Source organism: Zea mays, chromosome 2 (assembly GCF_902167145.1).
Source record: "Zea mays cultivar B73 chromosome 2, Zm-B73-REFERENCE-NAM-5.0, whole genome shotgun sequence".
In the NCBI taxonomy this organism is placed as follows: Eukaryota; Viridiplantae; Streptophyta; class Magnoliopsida; order Poales; family Poaceae; genus Zea; species Zea mays.
This window is the reverse complement of record NC_050097.1, coordinates 239688642-239710359: the sequence shown is the minus strand read 5'-3', so window position 1 is coordinate 239710359 and position 21718 is coordinate 239688642. Positions and strand designations below refer to the sequence as shown.

The 21718-nt window shown below is 41.4% G+C and overlaps 2 protein-coding genes across 13 annotated transcripts; one reads left to right on the top strand and one right to left on the bottom strand.

Moving 5' to 3' along the window:
• Positions 1-1841: 1841 nt before the first annotated feature.
• Positions 1842-7432, top strand: LOC100384625 (uncharacterized). 2 transcript variants are annotated; one of them, XM_008670279.4, is made up of 14 exons: positions 1842-2063; positions 2473-2575; positions 2692-2746; positions 2862-2950; positions 3121-3145; positions 3231-3269; positions 3372-3489; positions 3810-3970; positions 4052-4379; positions 4474-4577; positions 5119-5299; positions 5403-5747; positions 5822-5902; positions 6743-7432. In XM_008670279.4, the coding sequence occupies exons 2-14, from the start codon at positions 2498-2500 to the stop codon at positions 7074-7076; spliced, it is 1938 nt and encodes a 645-aa protein (XP_008668501.1). In that variant the 5' UTR covers positions 1842-2063; positions 2473-2497; the 3' UTR covers positions 7077-7432. The 2 variants fall into 2 exon arrangements, with proteins under 2 accessions (XP_008668501.1, NP_001170592.1); NM_001177121.1 differs by having other exon boundaries at positions 1931-2063; positions 5122-5299; positions 6743-7222.
• Positions 7433-10416: 2984 nt separating this feature from the next.
• Positions 10417-19429, bottom strand: LOC100216837 (Plant Tudor-like RNA-binding protein). Of its 11 annotated transcripts, none has more exons than XM_020547473.3 (7): positions 19158-19360; positions 18239-18353; positions 16739-17111; positions 11861-12616; positions 11675-11785; positions 10725-10867; positions 10417-10642 (listed from the first exon to the last, which is right to left on the bottom strand). In XM_020547473.3, the coding sequence occupies exons 3-7, from the start codon at positions 17090-17092 to the stop codon at positions 10540-10542; spliced, it is 1467 nt and encodes a 488-aa protein (XP_020403062.1). In that variant the 5' UTR covers positions 17093-17111; positions 18239-18353; positions 19158-19360; the 3' UTR covers positions 10417-10539.
• Positions 19430-21718: the final 2289 nt, after the last annotated feature.

Sequence of the window (21718 nt, the reverse complement as noted above, 5' to 3'; positions counted from 1 at the left end):
TAATGCATCCCGTAACTCTTTTGATGTGCATGTTAGATAAGAATCACATACTACTTGGCAAGAGCGCCAATCACGACATCTCGAAACAGGTTATCAACAGCATCGAACATTCTCTCCTCTTCAGGAGCGAACTGTTCGGGTTTTTCCGGTGCAGAGTGATAGCAGTTCATTGCAGTCAACCACAGTATCATTCTACTATGCCATCTCTTGTAAAACATCCCATCAAAAAGGTTCACTTGGTTTTAACGCAACAACAAAACCCCTAACAGAAAAATGCCTAATGCTAGGTTTTTGGATTGTTAGAAAATTAGACATTATCAGTTTTAATTTAATCCAGAAAACAAGTGTGATGTATGTGACGACATGTATGCGCATGTGTGTACCACTAGTCGCATAAGCAGTAAACAAAAATGAAACATGCACAATTATTGAAAACAAGAAATACACTGCGGAGGGATCGATGCTTAAGGCATCAGTGACTCCATTCACACGAGACGTCTCGTGTGTATGTTTGATGTAATCGTACGGACTCGATGCAGGCAGATGTACGCATTGTAGTCCCTCGAACGACGCCGACGACGAAGAACCAGAGCGGATGAAGCGACAGACAGTAACAGTCGTGCCACCGACGAGCCATTAGATCAAGAAACCGACGTCCGTTACTAGCCATAAGACATGAAACGAACGGTCATCACTCCGGGCAAAATGCGCAACTGTTAGGAAGGAATATTCAGACCAAGATCCGATCTTCCACGGCTCAACTTTTCAATAGATGCACCAATGATCCACCTATTTAAGTTGATTTATTTGTCCCTTGAACTTCCAATATGGTACTAAATAATTAGTACATCATAGCATTAAAGTGAGTCATTAGCACTGACTATTATTGAATATTAACTTGGGCCAAGCCCACATTAATCCAACAAGTTTCCCTCTATGCTGGAATAAGGATAAACCAACTTTCATCTCCGAACTATTATGCATGTGTTGTGCTGTCCGTTTTTAAGTTGTGGATCTGTTTATGTGATACTATACTTTTGTGATAACTAGTTCCATTATGTTTAAGTCTATGGTTCTAAAGTAGCTACCTAAGTTAATAATCAATGTTTGTTGTGTTTGAGTTGATATTTTTGTGGACACTATCACTACACCACACTTAAGTTTTATCGACCCTTATTAAGCATAAACCATTGGTTGCTAAACACTAATGATCGATGGTTGATCGTTAAATATGTTTTTAGAAACGATCTGTTGGCTACAAATTTAACAACCAATGGTGAGCTGCTATATATGCAAGTGGACATCCGACAATTGGTTGTTAAATAAATTTGGACTAGCCGTATCCCATTTTGGAAATAGCACAACTTCACTACTGGAATAGACGTTGACCATGCAATATTGTGTTGAAAATAACACGACGTATTTGAAATTTGTAGCAGTAGTACTCACGCACCATAACACTAAGTTGGCCATTCAAATCTACTGTACATTAAAAAATATATAGAAAAAATAAAGAAAATTATGTCGAAAGCAAAAATGTATTGGACACGTGACGACTAACCTAAGTCGTTGGAATTTGGGGATTCTTATCCTTGAATTAGTAGTGTTGACATCGACCTTAGGTATGCCTAAATGTCAACTGACTGCGTGCATGTCGATGTATATTTGGATGGTAGGTTGATTGGACAGAAGTAGAAGAGGTTTTTATAAAAAGGAACGGCGGTAAAAACCAGAAAAATTAGTGTTTTATAGGAGTAGGATACATAAGAGAATTCTAACGTAGAAAATTACGGAGGAATAAAATAACAAAATAATTGGAAAGACAGGTAATAGAGCAGGCTGGAGTTGTGTACGGCTACGGCCCACTGGGCATGATCGTCCCAACAGAACGACGGTGGAACCCTGGTCTCCTCCCTCTTCACCCGCACCTGCACTGCAGCACACGCGCCGCCGAAGCGCTCTGCCCACCTCGCTCCCCTCCAGTGGCCGCCGGCGCGGCTCAGCGGTCCATCCTCCTGACGCCACCTGCAACGGCGCCAGGCGGTGATCCATTCCAACTCGCGGTAAGCTCTACCCGTCGGTCTCGCTTGGGTCGCTCGAGACCACCAAGTCCATGCCTAAACCCAATCCTTTTTTCCATTATATTTATATGTACAATTTCAAGTCCATCCGGATAGTCCCGGCTGGATTTGTTCGATACTCTGCATAGCACCGATCCGACTCATCTCTGTTTCGATTCCATCCGGTTTGGCTCGTTTTTTTTTAATCGAGTGTACTGTAGTCTTGTACCCTAATGTCGTGGGAGTGCTACCGAAGTACTGATAGCAATCACTTTAATTTCATTAGCTCCGTCCTGGTATCATAAATCCGCCAGTGGACGAAGCGGTGATTTGGGGTTCTCATGTGCTCTAGATAGCCCATGGCTCGCTTGAGGGATGTTGCTAAAGATTTTCTCGTTTGTCACACCTGCAGGTCATCTCAAGTGGGTGCGGCAACCATGCCCAAGGTTAAGAATCCCCACGTTTTCATGGACATATCAATCAGTGGAGGCAGCGCCGAGAGGATCACATTTGAGGTTGTGAAGCTTGCAGCAGCATGCGTCGTCTGTTTTGTTTTCATAAGGCTCACTATTTTCAGCTCCCGAGGACATGGTAACATGCACCATGTTAACTTACGGCGATTGTTTTGCAGCTACTCGCAAATGTAGTTCCAAAGACAGCGGAGAACTTCAGAGCACTCTGTACTGGTAATTCTAGTTTCATTATGTGAAACAGCAGTATGCGTGCGCCCGTGTCGAGTCGTTTCTATAGCATATGTTCGAGTTCTAAGTCTTAGCCTCTGCGGCTCTGCCCAACATGTAGGTGAAAGTGGACTTGGGGCATCTACACAGAAACCACTCTATTATAAGGGAACACATATTCATCGCATAGTTAAAGGGTTTGTTGTTCAGGTATTTAAAGATTGCTACTGATCTGGGTGATGGTACATTGAAATCTTTTATGGGACTGGGATACTGAGCTATATGGAATATGCATGCAATCGACCTTTCTTCTATTCATGCAGTTTTGCAATTTGAGTCTCTTTTCTTCAAACTAAACTTGTCAAATTTCCTCCCTGCAGGGTGGTGATTTTTCAAGAGGAGATGGTATTGCTTCATTAGCCCAGGCTTCTTTCAACTGACTTCTCCCTGTAGTGTACTTTATAAGTTCAATGTTGCATGCTATTTCCAGGAAAAGGTGGAGAGAGCATTTATGGTGGAAAATTTCCAGGTTACTAGCTACATTGAAATTTGTGTCAGTCACAAAATTTGTTGTTATGTACCTGTTAAGCTTTTACTGAACTTCTCTTCCATTCCATCATGTGTTCTACAGATGAAAACTTCAGATTACTGCACAATCAGCCTGGTGTTCTGTCCATGGCAAATTCCGGCCCAGACACCAATGGGTCACAGTTTTTTATTACATTCAAGGCTCTACCTCATCTTGATGGGTATTGCTTCTTGTTCTTCAGTCACCTAGCTTTATTGGATTCTCAGTTCTCTAACCACAACCAAACACTAATACTGTCATAAAATTTATTAATGACATGTGGCAAGTAATGATCGTTGCATTAAGTATAAAGTTTTAGAAATACACGTTTACAACATGTCACATCACACCCCTATATATCGTACTGCACTTTCTTTGATACTATAGTATAGTATTTAATGCTGTTAGTTTCTAGTTATCTGTGATGTCTTGTCTTATATTTCCTGCCTATTCTCCATGGCCCAGCAACCTTAAATGAATTTCAAGCTATAATATTTGTAGCAAACATGTGGTCTTTGGGAAGGTGGTCAGTGGAATAGCTTTGCTTAAAAAGCTTGAAGCAGTTGGTAGTGAAACTGGAAATCCTTCTTATCAAGTGAAAATTGTAGACTGTGGTGAAGTTTCCAACACAAATTCTCCGGATCTGCTAAAGGGAGAGAAAGGTATAAATAGACAAATACAATGTACAGCTGCAAATATTTTATGTTCTTTCTGCTTATCTTTCTAATTACCACTTTTTGCAGAAAAAAAACTAAGAACGGCAGATGGTAACTCCACTGCTGAAGGGAGAGCCAAATTAAAAAAAACATCCGGTGATCATAAGCAAAGGAAGAAGAGAAAACACTATTCGTCTGATTCATATAGCTCAGATACTTCAGACTCATTGTCCTATTCTTCAGATAGTGGCTCTGATTCAGAATCAGATTCATCAATGGATACTAGCTCATCCAGTGATCATAGGCGTAAGAGAAGAAAAGGATCTAAGAAGGATAAGCGCAAGCCCACAAAGAGAAAGGGTAAACATACAAGGAGTAAGAGAAAGAGTAGAGGATCCAAAAGGCGATCTAGACGGTACAATGTTAATAACATGCATAAAGTCGCTACTTCGTTAGCATGGGATGGCTTCTTGCTGAAATTTCTTATTTTTGGTGTGGTTTATCTTTAGGAGCCATGGGAGTTCAAGTGATGATTCAGTAAGCTCAAAGACAGATAACAGCAGTTCTGACAGTGAAAAGGGTGGCCATCATACCAAGCGTTCCTTGCCGAAAGGTAGTAACCTAATTCCATTAGATTTAATGTGTGGGTTACATATTTGCTACGTCAGGTCAGTTTGAGCGCATATATTTCTGGCCTGTGAGCTTGCCATGCCTAGCTAAAGAAGGAATGTTGTGTTGGATTTTTTCTGCTGCTATTTGGTTTATTACATTGGCAATGCCTTTATGGCATCACTTAAAAATAAATAAAAATTCTGACTGTCCTAGTGCCTTATTCATGTTATCATTAATCTTCACTGTTTATCGATGTGGTGTGTTTTTTACTAAACAAACTTTATATTATCTTTTGATACCAGTCGGTGAAATGAAACACTTTCACATGAATGACAAGTTACCTTTTTCTATCTGAAGGCAACTGTTGATAACTTTCTATGGCGTATGCTACAATATCTGCTAATAGTTTGAAGTTTCATATGCTATATTTATTTATAGTTTTTACCATAATGTATAATTTATTTTTTTTTAGTATTCTGAGATCATTTCACCTCAATTTTTTGTCTTCAATTTTGAAGTATGTAATCATTTCCCTTCTCTAGCAGATAAAGAGAGTACCAAAATGACAATTTCAGAACAAGGAAGAACTTTTCAAGAAGCGGACAAAGACGAACAAACAGTTACTACCATCAATCGATCACAATCACATGATGGAAGTAAACCCTCAAACAAAGATGGCAACAGGGCTGATGAAAGATCTGGAAATTACAATTCAGAAGATAGGTATGTCTATTAACTACATTAACAGAGCAAAGTTTGTACTGTTCAACTTTGAGTGACTAGTTACTCTTGAGTGGCTAATGCACACCCATTTTTATAAACATAGGAATGGTCCAGGTGGAAGCTCCAGGAACAATCCCATTCAGGTTGATGTAAATTTAACGAAACCAGTAAATGTAGATGGCAACACTGGTGGTGATAATGCAGAGGCTGGCATGTCTAGAACTGGTGAAGGAAGGCACCTTCCAAGCAATGATTCTGTGTCCACCAATGGTAAAGATTTAGGTGTGGGTTCTGCAGACAATGGGCAACCTCAACGAATCAGGAAAGGACGTGGTTTTACTCAGAAGTATGGGTATGCACGCCGATACAGGACGCCATCTCCCGAGCGTCCCCCTGTTCGACCCCGCTACGATGGAGGGAGAGATGATAGATGGAACAATTTCAATAGGTAAATTTAAAAATTAGACTATTTATCAAATTTTGACAGATTTGGCATTTGTACTGATTTCCCATCATGTTCAGGTATGAAAGAAATGGTCCTTACAGTAGACGCTCGCCAGTAAGGAGATACCATGGCTCGCCAAGAGCCAATAGCCCATCCAGGTTCGTTAAACTTTAAAGAAACAACCTGTTTCTTCCCAACTATTATTTTATCCTTATTTATGTATTGTTTAATGCCATAGGGTATAATAGTATAAGTTTGTTTTTAGGATCCAATCTGCTCATTGTAAATAGTCAGTTGGAAGCCATTGCTAATTGGTTGTAATGCTTACATTATTCAAACTATTATTACTGCTCATGGCCTCATGGGTTAAAAGAATAGCACCAACAAGTAAAGAACATGGTATTAAATGTTTTATCATATCTAATATAGATAAACCTGTCATTACTATAAGCTTTAACTATCTCTCTTTATGAACTTCTTTTTCTTCGACTTCTGATGAAAACTGTGAATCACATTTGTGCTTGGTAACAGAATAATATGTTTTATCATATCTAATCTAGATAAACCTGTCATTACTATAAGCTTTAACTGTCTCTTTATGAACTTCTTTTTCTTCGACTTCTGATGAAAAATGTGAATCACATTTGTGCCTGGTAACAGAATAATATGTTGTGTTCATCCCTTTCATAGTTTACCTGGTTTGATTAAATTCCCAAGTTTTATTGGTTTCGTGGATACTGGACACTTAATTGCATGATTGATTTTGATCTTCAGATATTATGTTGATGATTACATGTGCAAGCACCAGATCACCACCATACACTGTGGAAGCACCAGATCACCATGCATTGCTTATAGATCCAGCACCTTTTCCACTGCCATGATAAAAATAGAACTGTTTTCCTTTGAATTTGCTCTCTACCTTTTGTACCATTTTGTGCAAAGTCATGCTACTTTAGAAGTGGCTCAAAACTGTTAACTAACGTCCATGACTTTAGGTACCCAAGAAGAGAACGAATGAGGAGTAGGTCACGCAGCCCAGTGAGGCGCCATGACCGTGGAGGGTATCACCGCCCCAGCCCAAGACGTAGCCGCAGCCCTGCAGAACCGAGACAGAATGTGAATGATAGGCCTCGATCAGGTCATGGCGGAGGCGATCCTGACCACAGCCCTCCTGCCAACAGGTCCAGATCGAAGAGCCGGGACCCCTTGGGACCCAGATCTCCTGATGCTGCCCCAGCCAAGAGGGAGAGCTCCAGATACAACCGCAGGCGCAGCAGCAGCTCAAGGTCCAGCAGCCCTGATGGAAACAAAGGCCTGGTTTCGTACTGAGAAGTAACGGCACAACAGTTTGCAGGCTCCATGGACCATGTTTCTTGCTAGTTTAGCATCATGTACTCTTTTGTAATGGATTCTGAACTTGAACTGCTTTCGATGCAGGTGTAGATTTATATGTTCTGTTAGATTTGAATGTTTCTTATGCCAGATATTTATAGAACTACTGAGTAGAGCAGGGGAAAGGCTCGAGCCTCGTGAACTGGCTTGAGCTTGCTAAGGCTTGGAGAGGCTCGCGAGTTTGTAAGCCTGAATCGAGACTACTTTTATGACTCGCTCAAACGCCGAGCCCTGAGCGAACTTGAGTCGACTCGGGAGTCTGCCTAATAATATTGTGCTACGTTGTTATATTATTATGTTTTTAATTTATTTTCTTATTTTTTATGGATTCAATGCTAAATTTAGTTTGAAATATGTAGCTGGATTTTTTACATATATTTTTATTTTATATATAATAAAAATATACAATTTATGCTCTAAAATCAAAATGAGACAACAAGCCTGAGCCGATCTATCTCCCAGCTCGCAATGTGACCGAGGAGTCTGGCTCACTGAGCCGAGCTCGACTTATTGTTTGTAGCCTTAGTTTTCAAGTTCTTTATTAGTTCTATGTTTCTTATTTAGTACTCCCTTAATTTGAAATTATGAGACGATTTGGTATTTCTAGATTCATTGGCCAAGTTGACGTCTCCACTTCTGCCGCCTCCTCTGCATCAGCGGTTTAGGGTTAGACGCTGAGCACAAGTTCCATTTAAATTTCGTCCTCTATATATCTCACTTTTATGACATGTCAACCAAATTTAAACTTGCGTAGGGGCGCGGGGCGGCCGCTGCAGCACAAGTGTGACACAAAGGTTTTGCGCCCCCTCCCCTTGCATGGCGCCTGTAGGGGGCACTCTACGGCCGCAGCGTTGCCCCCTACAACGTAACAACACCCTCTACGCGTCGGCCCCCTTCTCTTCCCTTTCAGATATAGCGTGTCACTGTTCATCCCCTCAAACACTATGCTGTGGGTCCACGAGTAATTGTTAGTAGATAAAAAATTAATAGCTGATATAGAAAATGATATTTTATAGTTGTAATCGGGTATAGTGGGAGTATTTAGAGGGAACCGCTGCGGGAGATAAAAAAATAGGGGGGAAAATAGGGGGAAAAAGTGATATAGGGGGAAAAATTTAGGGGTAACGCTTGCGGATAGCCTAAGGCTGTGCGCAGAGGTGAACGCTGGGCATCCCCCTCCCCTTGCATGGCGCCTGTAGGGGGCACTCTACGGCTGCAGCGCTGCCCCCTACAGCGCCCCCTACGCGCCGCCCCCTTCTCTCTCCCTCCAGATATAGCGTGTCACTGTTCATCCCCCCAAACACTGTGATGTGGGTCTACGAGTAATTGTTAGTAGATAAAAAATTGATAGTTGATATAGAAAATGATATTTTATAGTTGTAGTGGGGGTATAGGGGGAGTATTTAGGGGAAACCGTTGCGTGAGATGGAAAAAATAGGGAGAAAAATAGGGAAAAAGTGATATAGGGGGAAAATTTAGTGGCAACGCTTGCGGATAGCCTAAGACTGTCTGCAACGCTGCCCCCTGGGCAGCCCCCTCCCCTTGCATGGCGCCTGCAGGGGGCACGCTACGGCCGCAGTGCTGCCCCCTGCAGCGCCCCCTAGCGCGCGATCCCCTTCTCTCTCCCCCTCAATCTAGGGGATCACTGTTCATCCTCTACAACACTGTGCTGTGGGGCCACGAGTAATTGTTAGTAGATAAAAAATTGGTAGTAGATATAGAAAATGATATTTTATAGTTGTAGTGTGGTACAGGGGGAGTATTTAGGGGAAAATGCTGCGGGGGATGAAAACATAGGGAATGAAATGTTGATAATGTGACAAAAAAAGTGATATAGGGAGAAAAATTTAGGAGTAACACTTGCGGATAACCTAAACGGCAACAATGTTAGGGCAGCGGGCGGGCGGCGGACGCTGCTGCTGTGCTGCATATTGCACATAGTCATGCATATTGCACATAGTCCGAGGCTCTGAGCAGGTGGTTCTGGTGCCATGTACTAGTTTGTTGCCTCTTGGTAGGGATGGCAACGGGTACATACCCGTCGGGTAGTACCATTCCATACCCGTACCCATCAAAAACAATTCTACTCGTCGGGTTACCCATATATACTCACGGGTATAAAATCTTACCCATACCCGTACCCGCGCAGGTATTTTTACCCGTCGGGTAACCCGTATCCTCTAGGAAAGAATTAAATTCCAATATACCAATCACTCAAAATATTAAATAAACATATAAATACAACTTCAATTTCATATATAACAAATCATATGATTACATAACTTGGTATCTAGATAAATGATAACTAGAGAAGGGTTTTATTCTAGCTAAGTTGGACTCTATTAGATGTTTATAGTGCTATTGATGCGAGTATATTTTACCCACGGGTAGACGGGTATGGGTAGTACCAACCCATACCCGTACCCGTCTACCCAACGGGTAGAGGTTTTTACCCATTAACATACCCGCGGGTAGAGAAATCATCCCGTACCTGCCTTCATATCAGGTAAAACCCGTCGGGTATTCGGGTTTCGGGTACCCATTGCCATCTCTACCTCTGGGTGATGTAGCCACAAAGGCAGCAACAGACATTTAGGACTTATTTGGATCAAAGGATAATTTTCTCAATCATATGTTTTCGTGTGTTTTTAACATTTTTTCAAATTACTAAATTTCTGTGAAATTCCTGCGTTCAAAAAGAGCCCTTACTATTTAAGATGGCTTGACGTGAGAGAAAAGGACCCAAGCGTCTGGTTATCAGACTTAGTACACTGTCTCTTTCAGCGACCTCTTCCTCATAAGGCCCTGTTCGGTTAGGAGTGAATTAAGGGGGATTGGAGGGGATTCAATCCCCTTCTATACAAATTTATATAGAAGAGGATTGAATCCCCTCCAATCCCCCTTAAACCCCTTCAAACCGAACAAGCCCTAAAGTGGTATTCATCCACTGCCCAGAATCTGTGCGTTCACAGCATGAGGTTTAAACATCACCAGCAGCACCAATGCAAAACTAGTAAAGATATGTCTGAAGCAGAACTTGTCAATGGTGAACCATTCCAGCCACAACGTGCAGAACGGTACTCCTCCGTCTCAAAATATAGTTCATTCTAGTCCACTCTTTTCTGTCCAAATTCATTCAAATGATAATGAATATAGACATATGTAACTTAATGAATATGTGATTAATCTAAAAGAAATTATATTTTGGGACCGAGGGAGCACCAAAGAAAAGATACAATGAGCGAAATCAGTAACTATAATTGATACTCCAGCTTCATTTAAAGGAACTGATATCCCACCTTGATTATCAGTATGACTAATATTTCGAAGCTTTACATTTCCTCGAAATTGTAAAAACACTAAAAAAATGCAAGACTTACTCCTAGCAACAAAGTTCTGGCTAAGTACAACAGCTACAGGTGAATTTCTCTGGACTCTTCTCTATATACAACACCCTCGAGTTACACCCTCGAGTTACGCACGCTACAAGCCTGCGGTGATCTCTGCGAGTTGGAGGTAATCCACAGGTGTTAAAAAACATATTGATTTTTGAAAAAAATTCAAAGAGCTAGGAGATGCCTCAACTGAAGCAAGTGCTCCTCGTTCGAGATGTTGAGCGAGAGGCGCAGGTTCGTCAGGAGCGACTCTTGCTCCCACGTCAGGGGTCCTGCAGCATGGAGAGCTCTGACGGTTGATCGATATGCTCGCAGCTCCAGCTCATGGACGTTCTGAAACAAACCAGAGCCATAGGCGTCCTCAGTCTCCTGCCCATACTCACATGCAGACATAACATCATCAGGGAAACAACTGCCGGTTCCAACTGATTGATGGTCATCATCACTGGTACTGTGCTCTGAGGGCCTGTTTGGTTACCCTGAGCTAAAACCAAAGGGCTAAAGTTCACAGGCTAAAATTTAGTCCACCATGTTTGGATACTCTAGCTAAAACACATAGTGAAGCAATTAATGCTGTACAAAAAGACCAACATACCCATTCTTCCATATCTGTTCAAAAAAACAGTTTTATATTATTTCAAATTGTTTTCTCAACAATCAAAGTTTGTATTACAACGCAAACTGATTTCTCATCACAATCTAATGGGAACAAACAATTGCCTGGAACAGATCCAATTGTCGAGCACAGCAAACAAACTATTTCTCTTACAACAACTTAAAGAAAAAACTATTGTCTAGCAAACAACCCATCAGCTATCGAATCTCTAAAATGGTTCATATTTATGTCTTCATCAACTGTTGTGGTTGTCAACTCATTTGTTCCCTGCGTAGATGGTCCTTCAGAGGTAATGGGAACATAGTTCTCATCATCATCACATAAATCAAAATCATCATCTGTCGTTGAATTTTCTCTAATAAAATTATGAAGTGCCATGCACGCAATTATAATCTTGCTTTGTTTAGGCATAGGATAACTAGGTAAATGTAATAAAATCCGCCACTTATTCTTCAAGACTCCAAAGCTTCTTTCGATCACATTCCTAAGCGAAGAGTGTGCAAAATTGAAAACCTCTTTTTTACCTCTTGGCATAGGACCTTGCTGAAACTCAGGAAGATGGTACTTTGTACCTCTATACGGCGCCAGATAACCCTGCCTGTTGGGATATCCCGAATCCACAAGATAAAACTTGCCTGCAAACAAACACATTCATTGTCACGCATTTCATGTACAACTGGGCATTCAAACAAATGAAATGTACCATTTACCTGGGGTGGATGGGGAAACTTGTTGCCATATTTGTCAACTGCATCTTTAAAGACTCTCATATCATGTACAGATCCATGCCAACCCGCGACGACGAAAGTGAATCTCATGTTGAAGTCACAGATTGCCAACACATTTTGACTAGTGTACCCCTTCCTACCAGTATGTTGCACAACCTGATTTGCTGGAACTACAACTGGTATATGAGTGCCATCTATAGCACCTATGCAATTATCAAAGTAATGAGAGAATCTTCGTGACTGCAGCCTAGGGTGAATTGTAGTGAACTCAGGATCTAAAGGCCTTATGTTGTCAACAGCTAGTTTGTTAAGACAATTCAAAACTTTCTCAAACTTCCTACTCAAGGTTTCCTTGGACCTAAATAGTCTGTCCTCTGCCTGCCTCATGCCTTGGGGAGTTCCACACATCCACAGAAAGAATGCTAAGGTCTCAACTGATGACATTCTTCTAGTTGAAGTCAAACCATAGGACTCAACTAGGACATTATGCAAAAGATCAAACACATTCCTATGCATTCTATAATTTTGATAGCAGTAAGTCCTATTGCCCAATGATCTCATCACCCATTGGTAACCAGACTCAGTAGGTATTCTGTAATCTGCTTTGTTCCAATATTTGTCAAGATAGTACATACCCATAGCTGCAGCAGCAATACAAATAGTCATTCTCCATTTTCGACACTTCAATATGTACTGTGTAATCCATTGTGCGTCTTGTGCGTCCTGTGCTTCTTCATCCTACAAACATTTAATATACTGATGTTTAATAATCTATCATGAAAGAAAGTAATAAACATTTGAACAAAATCTTTCAAATGAGTACCTCTGTAACCCAGTAAAATCAAGTAGTTGACAACAAACCTTTTGTTACCAGGTCACAACACAACTTCTTCGAAATTATTCACAAGACAACTAAGATGCAAATGATTCATGCACAACCTCCACAAATCATGCAAAATCATGCAGCACAACCACAACAAGATTCATGCATCACAAAGTTTATGCATCACAGCCGTACATAACAGTTCACAAACCAAATATAACTAACAGTTCATAGACTTAACTTCATGATACACAAATAGAAAAGCCAGTCCTATGACATAAACTAAAGTCCTTAAAAAGTCCAGCCCTTGCAGTGCTTCTTCAACCAAGCCATCCTTCCTGCATTTGAAGACAGTCCTAGGAAAACATGTCTTTGAAATTTGCAGCTTGCAAACAGTTGGGAAGCTACGAAGAACTCGTCTGTCTCCTCAGTAGCCCCACATTCCTTTGCCAGTGCCAAACACAGGTCTATCTCCTTGAAATCTGCAGCTTGCTGCTCCTTTCTTTTTGTCTCAATTATTTCTTGAATCTGCGTAGCTGTATCTACGTCTTTGCTACTGCCAGAATCTAATCGATCAAGCAAACCCTTCATGCACCTAACCATTGCGTTCTTATTCTTCTTTGGCGGACTAGAAGCAGTGTCCGTATTGCTCGAAGGCCTTTTCGTTCCACTTGTGTAATTCGCGCTGCAGCTAGCCACCGAGCACTCGTCCTCTTCTCTGGTGCGCAGAGGTTTCTCAGGCAGATCGTTGTATCTGCTACTTAAAGGCCTATGAAAATGATCATCTTCGTCGATGGCATTCCTAGCAGACACCTTTGGAGGCAACTCGTTCTTGGTTAACTGGCGAAATTCATGTGTAGATACTTTCTGTTCCTTGCCTGTTCTTCTGACTAAACCATTAGGTGGGATCCTGCTTGCTTCTAGTTTTCTCTTGACAGCTCTAGCACCGGTGGAAGCACAGATATTGGCTGCTTTCCTCTTAGCATAGTGATCAACCTCTTCATAGGCTTGATGGTCCTGTTCCATCACAAATTTTGAGTGGTGAGAGGAGCAGTCAGCAAATCGGGTCGGCTTATTCAGTTCATTGATCTGAAAAAGGGAATGGTATCCATGAGATACTTTGTCAAAGAAAGGCAAAAAAGAAATTACATTAGTAATGGGAAGATAGTACTGAGGTCAAGCAAATGCTCATGGTGAGAGGTACCATTGATTCCCCATCACTCGCTTATTGTAGCACAAAATTTCTATAGTAGCGAAAGGGCCTCTAGCGTAATGGTTAAGGCTTCCGAGTAGCACCTCCAGGTCCTGGGTTCGATCCCCCTCGAGGGCGAATTTCTGGCTTGGTTAAAAAAATCCCCTCGTTGTGCCCCACCCGCTCCCGGGTTACGTCCTGCGCGCCACCCTCCGGCTGGGCCGGTGCAGAGTGGGCGGTGACGGCCCGCTAGTGATGGGGGGCCAGGGTTCGGGGATTTTCTCGGCCGGGACCATGTTTCGGTCTCTTAATATAATACCGGGAGGGCGGTCTTTCCCTCCTCGGCCGAGTTTTTTTAATTTCTATAGTAAAAAAATGTTCAGTCCATAATAAATTGAAGATACAGGAATGTTCAGTTTTCAACTTTCAACAAGTAATGCAAATGCTTTCACAATAGACAAACCAAACCATATACTGTAAAAAAAACTGAAATATCTATCTGCACTTCCCCCTTGATCTACATCCAAATTTCTAACTTATATTAACTGGAAATGAAACATATTCATTTCTGTTAGTGTTATTTATGTTACTATGTGTACCTCCATGGTAATGAGCTTTGGCCCACAACACTCAGCTATTTATATACACTCCCAACCTGATTAAGGTTAGGGTTTCCCACATGGTATCAGAGACCAAGGACATGAGAAATCTAGATATTACAATGGACAAGATCAAAGGCCTGAGCAGCCCTGGACGTGGAAGTAGAAAAAGGAAGACGAGAGATAGACCGCGCTAACGTAGTCGCAGTAGACGAGGGCGGCACGCTGGAGGGGGCTGTGAAGCTCCTGGAGAAGCTGCGTAGCCAGAAGGCCTTGGCCACGCCGTTGGCCACAGCGCGGTACTCGGCCTCAGCGTTGGAGCGAGAGAAAACAGTCTGACGCTTGGCGCCCAGGAACGCGGCGTAACCGGAAGTGGACCGGCACCTGTCGGGACAACCAGCCCAGTCAGCGTCAGTGTGACCACGAGCTCCGACGTTGTGGAGGGTTAGAGTAGAAGGCCGTAGTCGAGGGAGCCGCGAAGGTAGCACAGGATCCGCTTGAAAGCAGTGAGATGGGGCGCTGCGGGGTGTGCATATGCAGGCACGCCTGCTGGACGACGTAGGCGATGTCGGGCCTGGAGAAGGTCAGGTACTGGAGCGCGTCGGTCAGGCTCCGGTAGGATGTCGCGTCGGCGACTGGGGGGTCGTCGTCCTCCGAGAGCTTCGCCGGAGTGTCGACAGGCGTGGAGCAGAGCTTGTAGTCCGACGTGCCAGCCCGCTCTAGGATGGCGATGGCCTACTGGCGCTGGAGGAGGAAGAGATCATGAGGCCGGTGCTCGGCGGTGATGCCGAGGAAGTGTTGAAGGGGCCCCAGGTCCTTCATCGTGAACTCTCGCTGAAGGGCGGACGATCGTGCGCTTTAGGAGGTCGGCAGTGGATGTCGTGAGCACAATGTCATCGACGTAGATGAGGTAAAAGGTGTCATCGCCGCGCCGGTAGATGAAGAGGGACGTGTCCGACTTGGCCTCGACGAAGCCGATGGAGGCCAAGTAGGAGGTGAAGCGACTGTACCAAGCCTGCGGCGACTGCTTGAGGCCGTACAGGGAGCGGTTCAGCCGGCAGACTAGATCCGGGCGAGTGGCGTCGACGAAGCCGATGGGCTAACTGTAGTAGACAGTCTCCGTCAGAGTGTCGCCCTCGTCTACTGCGACAACGTCAGCGCGGTCTACTTCTCCACCAATCCCGTGCAGCATCAGCGCACGAAGCACGTGGAGATCGACCCGCACTTCGTCAGTTAGTATATCGCTGCCGGTGACGTTCGGGTTCTTAGCGTACCCACCACACTGCAGTTCGTCGACATCTTCACCAAGGGGCTGTTATCGAGTGTTTTCGTCGAGTTTCGCTCCAATCTCAACATTTGTACATGATAGATTTGAGACTGCCGGGGGGGTAGAGTGTTATTTGCGTTACTATGTGTACCTCCATTGTAATGGGACTTGGCCCACAACACTCAGCTATTTATACACACTCCCAACCTTAATTAGGTTTAGTGTTTCCCACAATTTCATTGAGAAAAAAACATTTTATGAAGAAGCGAAAGGACCTCTAGTGTAATGGTTAAGGCTTCCGAGATGCACCTCCATGTCCCGGATTCGATCCCCATCGGGGGCGAATTTTGGGCTTGGTTTAAAAAAATCTCCTTGTTGTGCCTCGTCCGCTCCCGGGCTATGTCCTGCGCGCCACCCTCCGACTGGGCCGTTGCACAGTAGGTGGTGACGGTCCGCTAGTGATGGGGGGCCAGAGTTCGGGGATTTTCTTGGCTGGGACCATGTTTCAATCTCTTCTTAATATAATACCGGGAGGGCGGTCTTTCCCTCCCCGGTCGAGTTTTTTTAATCCATTTAATCAAGAAGTACCTTTTTTGTCCAGGTGTGTTTTCTCATGCGGCAATAAAAAAATAGCTGCTTTCCACTTTTAGGCAAAAGCAATTCAGTGGTTTGAAGTTCAAACACATGCAATGAAACTATGGTACCGTTTGGTTCAGATATTTGTAACGTAATGGGTAAGTGATAACGTTAAATCATGTTTATTTTAGTCCCACCGTAATCAGATACCATACTAAAAATTGATACCGCACTATTCAAACTTGTTACCGACAGTAATCGAATGTAAACCATTACTATTACCCTTTGTGTTACATTTCTTGAACCAAACAGCACCTATGTTCATTTAGACAATAATCAGAATATGAAAGAAATATACTTTACAGATATTAACTAGAAATATAAATTATATACAGAATCTCACCCTGCCTCCAACAGTCAACTGCTTGCGATCATGTGGAATCCTCAAGCAAGATATGTGGAATTCTCTTGGTTGGATGCAACCCACTAGCCTGATGACAAAATAGTCATTCTTCAGTACTTCTGTAATCTTCCCAAGCCTCCACGAATTATGATCCAACACCTCGGTTACATCACCAAGAGCCCATCTACTTCGTCTGACTTGAACTGGTCGACGAGGATTGACATCTTCAGTCTTCATGTTCATGGCTGCAAACTTTGCTTGAGCAGCCAAATGTGGAAGACTTGAGCCTGAACGGCAGTCTACAAGCTTAACATCCTTATAGAACGGTCGTCGTCCACTTTTTAGCTTCATCATATCCCACTAAAACCTGAGCCTGAAATGTATATGCACATAAAAGGTGGACCATGAACAAAAGTCAAAAGAAGCACTAGCACACAGGGAAGAATATTAAAACATGAATGGATAAGAAAATGAAACCATTGTTTGTTAAGAGCCAAGCATTATATTTCTAGGTAAGTGTACAAGTGGAACACAAGTTCACTGTTAATAAATGATTTGACAGAAGAAAGTCAAGGATTTAAAGTCATCAGAATAAACCAAAAGTCTTATTTGTATGGTGTTATGCCTAATCAGATCAAAAGTAGGCTAGCTGAAAAAATTTGTAATATACAAAGAGGGGGGAGGGTTTGATCAGAGCATCGCCGTGGTGAATGCACGGCACCAAAGGTTAGCCACGGCGGTGTCCTCGCGGTGCAGTCTGATACGCCTCAGGGCGGCCTCATCTTGCACTGGCGGAGGACCGAAGTGGTGGAGGGGTGCACGCCTTCGAAGATCACAGAGTTCGTTCTGAAGAGGCGTCGTCCGGGACAGAGACGCCAAGGCGGCTCCAGAACGTGCGCACGAATAATAATAGGTGTTTGTTGACACCATAACTAACAACAAAGGAAGTTATTGAGACACAAAGATAGCACTATGCATAAAAATTGGATGATGAACACAGAAAAGAGCTGAATGCAGAATCCAATAATCTGGATGAGCAAATAAATGAAGGTAGAGTTCATAGTAGCATCAGAAGCAAGATCTTGTCCCTCACTCTGAGATGTATTCTTAAAACTACTTGGCTTACTATCAAAGGTAGCCTAGGAGAAAAAAAAATGAGAACTTGAACCTTCTTATATAACCCAGATATTAGAACGGCACAAACTAGCCATCGTCTAAGCTCCACAAGCCCAGTCACAAAATTCAGAGTACGACCTTATTTATATTCAGGTTGAGCGCTAAGTGGGAGTCAAAGTCATGTAGGAAAATAGTTCAAAATCAGTGAGTCTAAAAAATAGGTGAATCAAGTAAGAATTTCTACATAATATAAGGAAATCAGGTCCTATATGTGAAGCAAGCTTGGAAGTAAAGATTCAATCCCCTGCATGTTATTAGATGTGACCCAAATTATGCAAACAAGACAACTAAAACCAATTTAGCCAAATCGCCTCCTGCTCTGACCTCAAGCTAAGAGGCTGAAGCAGGAGCAATTCCCCAGATGGGCAGATCCCAGAAACAGAAGATAATCTTACAGGTTGGAAACTTTTGTTCTTGAAAAATTCAAACCACTTTCAACCTGTTAGACAAAACAGATGCCACATAACTTCAGCTAAAAGCATGTCTTAAGTCCTAACCATTCAGAAGCACGCAATCAAGATTCCTGATAGCAAAAGAAGAACAACACACGAGCTCAATCTGGAGTCGTGGATGGAAATATTAAACATAGATCTAATCATGTACCACACTGGAAAGGCAAAACAGGAACTCAAATGGAAGAAGAAATAAAGAGAGATAGAAACAAGTTACTTGTTCGAATCTTGATAAAAAAGGTGTGTAGCAAGTAGCAACTGACTAGGACGATTTAATCCTAATCCAACCAAACTACAACGTGGACAGAAATTCCAAGAAACTAAAAACAAACTGGTATGACCTTGAGCAAACCAAATACTGGGGCTTGGAGATCCGTGAGCACTAAACAAATCACATCAAGAACTCTCTCTTTTTTTTACTTAAATTTGGGGAAACAAAATCTGGAATGTCTAAATGAATTACTGAAACAAGACAGATAGCAGCAGCTCAAATTGAATTCCGGACACAGCTTACATACATGCAAGGAATCCAAGAAATATGCTCTCGGCCGTTTCACTGAAGCAAACCAACCCAAGTACCCAACCAACTCAACTTGTCGATCTAGGAACTCCCCAAAAAAATGAAATGAGTTATTTCGGATGAATCGAGATTGGGCTGTTCTTCTTCCGACCGATCTGAGATGGATCACAAGGCAGCCAAGAAACAGGGAGGAAAAAAATCCCAACTAACAAACTCCTAAATAGAAATAAAAATCGGATGAGAAGAAATTTAGAGCAACGAAGCGACCAACCTTAGGGTAGGGAAAGATTAATCCGGCGGCTAGCAAGCAGTCGAGGCACCTAATTGCAGACCAGCCGTATGAAAAAAAAACTGTGTGCTGGCTCGCTCTGTATATTGGCGTGGCTGTTCCTTCCGGTTCTTGCTTTCGTGTTTCTTGCGTTTGTCATGGGGATTCCGTTTGAAATTTAGTTTTAGGCCTCCATTTTTTGTAAAGAAAATATATTTGGTTGGCACCGGTTATAATGTTCTTACTTGGAAGGTATATGGTAATTTAGGCCTTGTATTTAATAATCTGCTTTCTATCTCTAGTTTTTAGGAAGTGGTTTATAAAAAAATTGATTAATGTTGTTTGAAACCATCTTAGTTTTTTATAAATTGTCTTTAGCTAAACAAAACTAGCTTTTTGGTTTTTTAAGAAACTAAAAATATGGTTTTATAAAATAAAATATAAAGTAATATATTTGGAACCACCTAAGTTTTTATAAACACTTCTTAAAAACTAGTTACTCCAAGCCCTTGTCTTGTTTGTTCTTTTTATTTTTCATATTAGATTTTTATTTTTTTATTTTACTTATTACATGTTTATTGATTTTAATGGTAAACATAATCAAATACTCCTACCGTCCTAAAATATTAGTCGTTTTAGCTCTTAGTTTTTATGTCTATGTTTAAATGGACAATAATAGATCTAGACATATATATATATATATAATAAATACATTAATTATTGTATGAATCAGCTAAAATTTATACCTAGACTAATTATCTATCCTTGTTTTTTTATCGTTTTTTAATAACATAATTTACTACCTACATTTTATGATTTACTACCTCCAGTACCACTAGGTGTAGCATGGAACTTGGCTTCAACTATCATATTTATCGATGCTAAACCTTCCTGCATTTTGTGTACAATATTATCTATATTGCTAGTTAATCACTCAAAGAGCATGCCTTGCTTGCTTTATGTATACATCTCTAAAATGCTGAAATAACGATTCATTTTTTGTAGAACATATAAATAACTATGCAAAAGGAAGACTAATGATATATTTTTGTACAACCATGCCAATATGCCATATACCAAAACCAAAATTTGGCAGCACGGTTATTGTAGTTCACAGGCACTGGACAAGACCATGACATATTTTGGGCTATATAAAAAGCCAAACTATTGAACCAAGGGAACCAATATTTTCAAAATTAAGTTCGGACACGTGCTCACATCTGCAACTTTGTCAATTTTTATATTACTAATTTACAAGCCTCTGGTAAACAAATCGCAACACAACCAACATCTGAGGTGCATTATGTGTGCAGTATTATCTATATATTGCCAAAACAATACCAATGTCACATAACAATGTACTACCATAGATGTTCAGATATAACCTTTTTCAAACCAAAGTGTTAGCAATTCAGCATCCCGATCTCCATCTTTTGCAGCATCTTCATCATCATTATAAAGAAATAATTTCTACAAGCCACATAAAAGGTTAGTAAAACACAGGACTGAAAAGTATTTATCATCACAAAGCACACAATTTACAAATAAGATGTCGAATGCCGAACAAGACTTTTAAAGATAAACATCAGAAACAACTTGAACATGGAAAACATATTTTCAAATTATATGTTAACAAGAATGCCTTTTTACACTGTTGAATCGCTTAAAATATTTATATAAATATGTATGACTGCATTCCTACATGAAAAGAAAAACAACAGAGCCAAATTGGATGCGGTTAAAAACACAAATAGGGATTTCTACGCTTGTAGTAGGACATGGCATTCTAAATTGTAGTTGTTATTATGTTGTATGTTCTATACTACTAATCAAATCATTCTATGTCCTCAGATACATGGGTACAATAATTAGCCTCAGTGATCTAGATCCTATATGCTGGAAAAGTTCCTAGTGGCACAACTTATGGGTCAGATTGCCTAAGCCATATCATTGATGGTAGATTTGGGTTGTATCTGAGTATGTGCAGCTAACCACAAGTGAATATAACATAATATCCTAGTGCATCAAGATGGTTATAACATGATTAAAATTGACTGACATTTAAAATAGACTGAATATGAAGCTATGGAGTGACAAACAAGTTGAAAACAAAAACAACATCTGCGTGCAAGCACCAACAACACCAAAACCTAATGGCAAACAACAATTGAACTACCAAGGCACCAACCAACATTGAACAACAATCCATCGATTGAATTGGAAGTATTCATGTTTTGACGAAGACAACAAAATGTTCATCGTTTTAGACTCATGTTTGCAGTGACTGTTTACTCCAAACAGGCCCTAAACTGAAGAGGGTCGATGGAGACCCTTAGGGGTAGCAATATGCAACCCTATGTAGTCATTATAGGTTTCCATTAGGTACGAACACATGGGCAAAAGAATATAAAATTAAATTATAAAAGATGGTACAATGGAAGTGAACAACAATTACCCATATTAGTGTTTGCATGTAGGGGTGGTAATGGATCGTGATCCAAATAGTTCTTCACAAAATGTCAAGGCCCTAAATAAATTATAGTTCAAAAATGACTAGAAATAAA

Bases quoted from the DNA above. Each gene is read 5' to 3' on its own strand.
- LOC100216837 (XM_020547471.2), bottom strand. From the start codon at position 17,092: ATGATGAAGCTAAAAAGTGGACGACGACCGTTCTATAAGGATGTTAAG. The intron at 10,868-11,674 runs GTAAAAAAGAGG...GGTTTGTTTCAG, and splicing joins GCAAGGTCCTATGCCAAGAG to AACGTCCATGAGCTGGAGCT. The intron at 10,643-10,724 runs GTTGAGGCATCT...TCCAACTCGCAG, and splicing joins AACGAGGAGCACTTGCTTCA to AGATCACCGCAGGCTTGTAG.
- LOC100384625 (XM_008670279.4), top strand. From the start codon at position 2,498: ATGCCCAAGGTTAAGAATCCCCACGTTTTCATGGACATATCAATCAGT. The intron at 2,576-2,691 runs GTTGTGAAGCTT...ATTGTTTTGCAG, and splicing joins CCGAGAGGATCACATTTGAG to CTACTCGCAAATGTAGTTCC. The intron at 3,270-3,371 runs GTTACTAGCTAC...TGTGTTCTACAG, and splicing joins TTATGGTGGAAAATTTCCAG to ATGAAAACTTCAGATTACTG.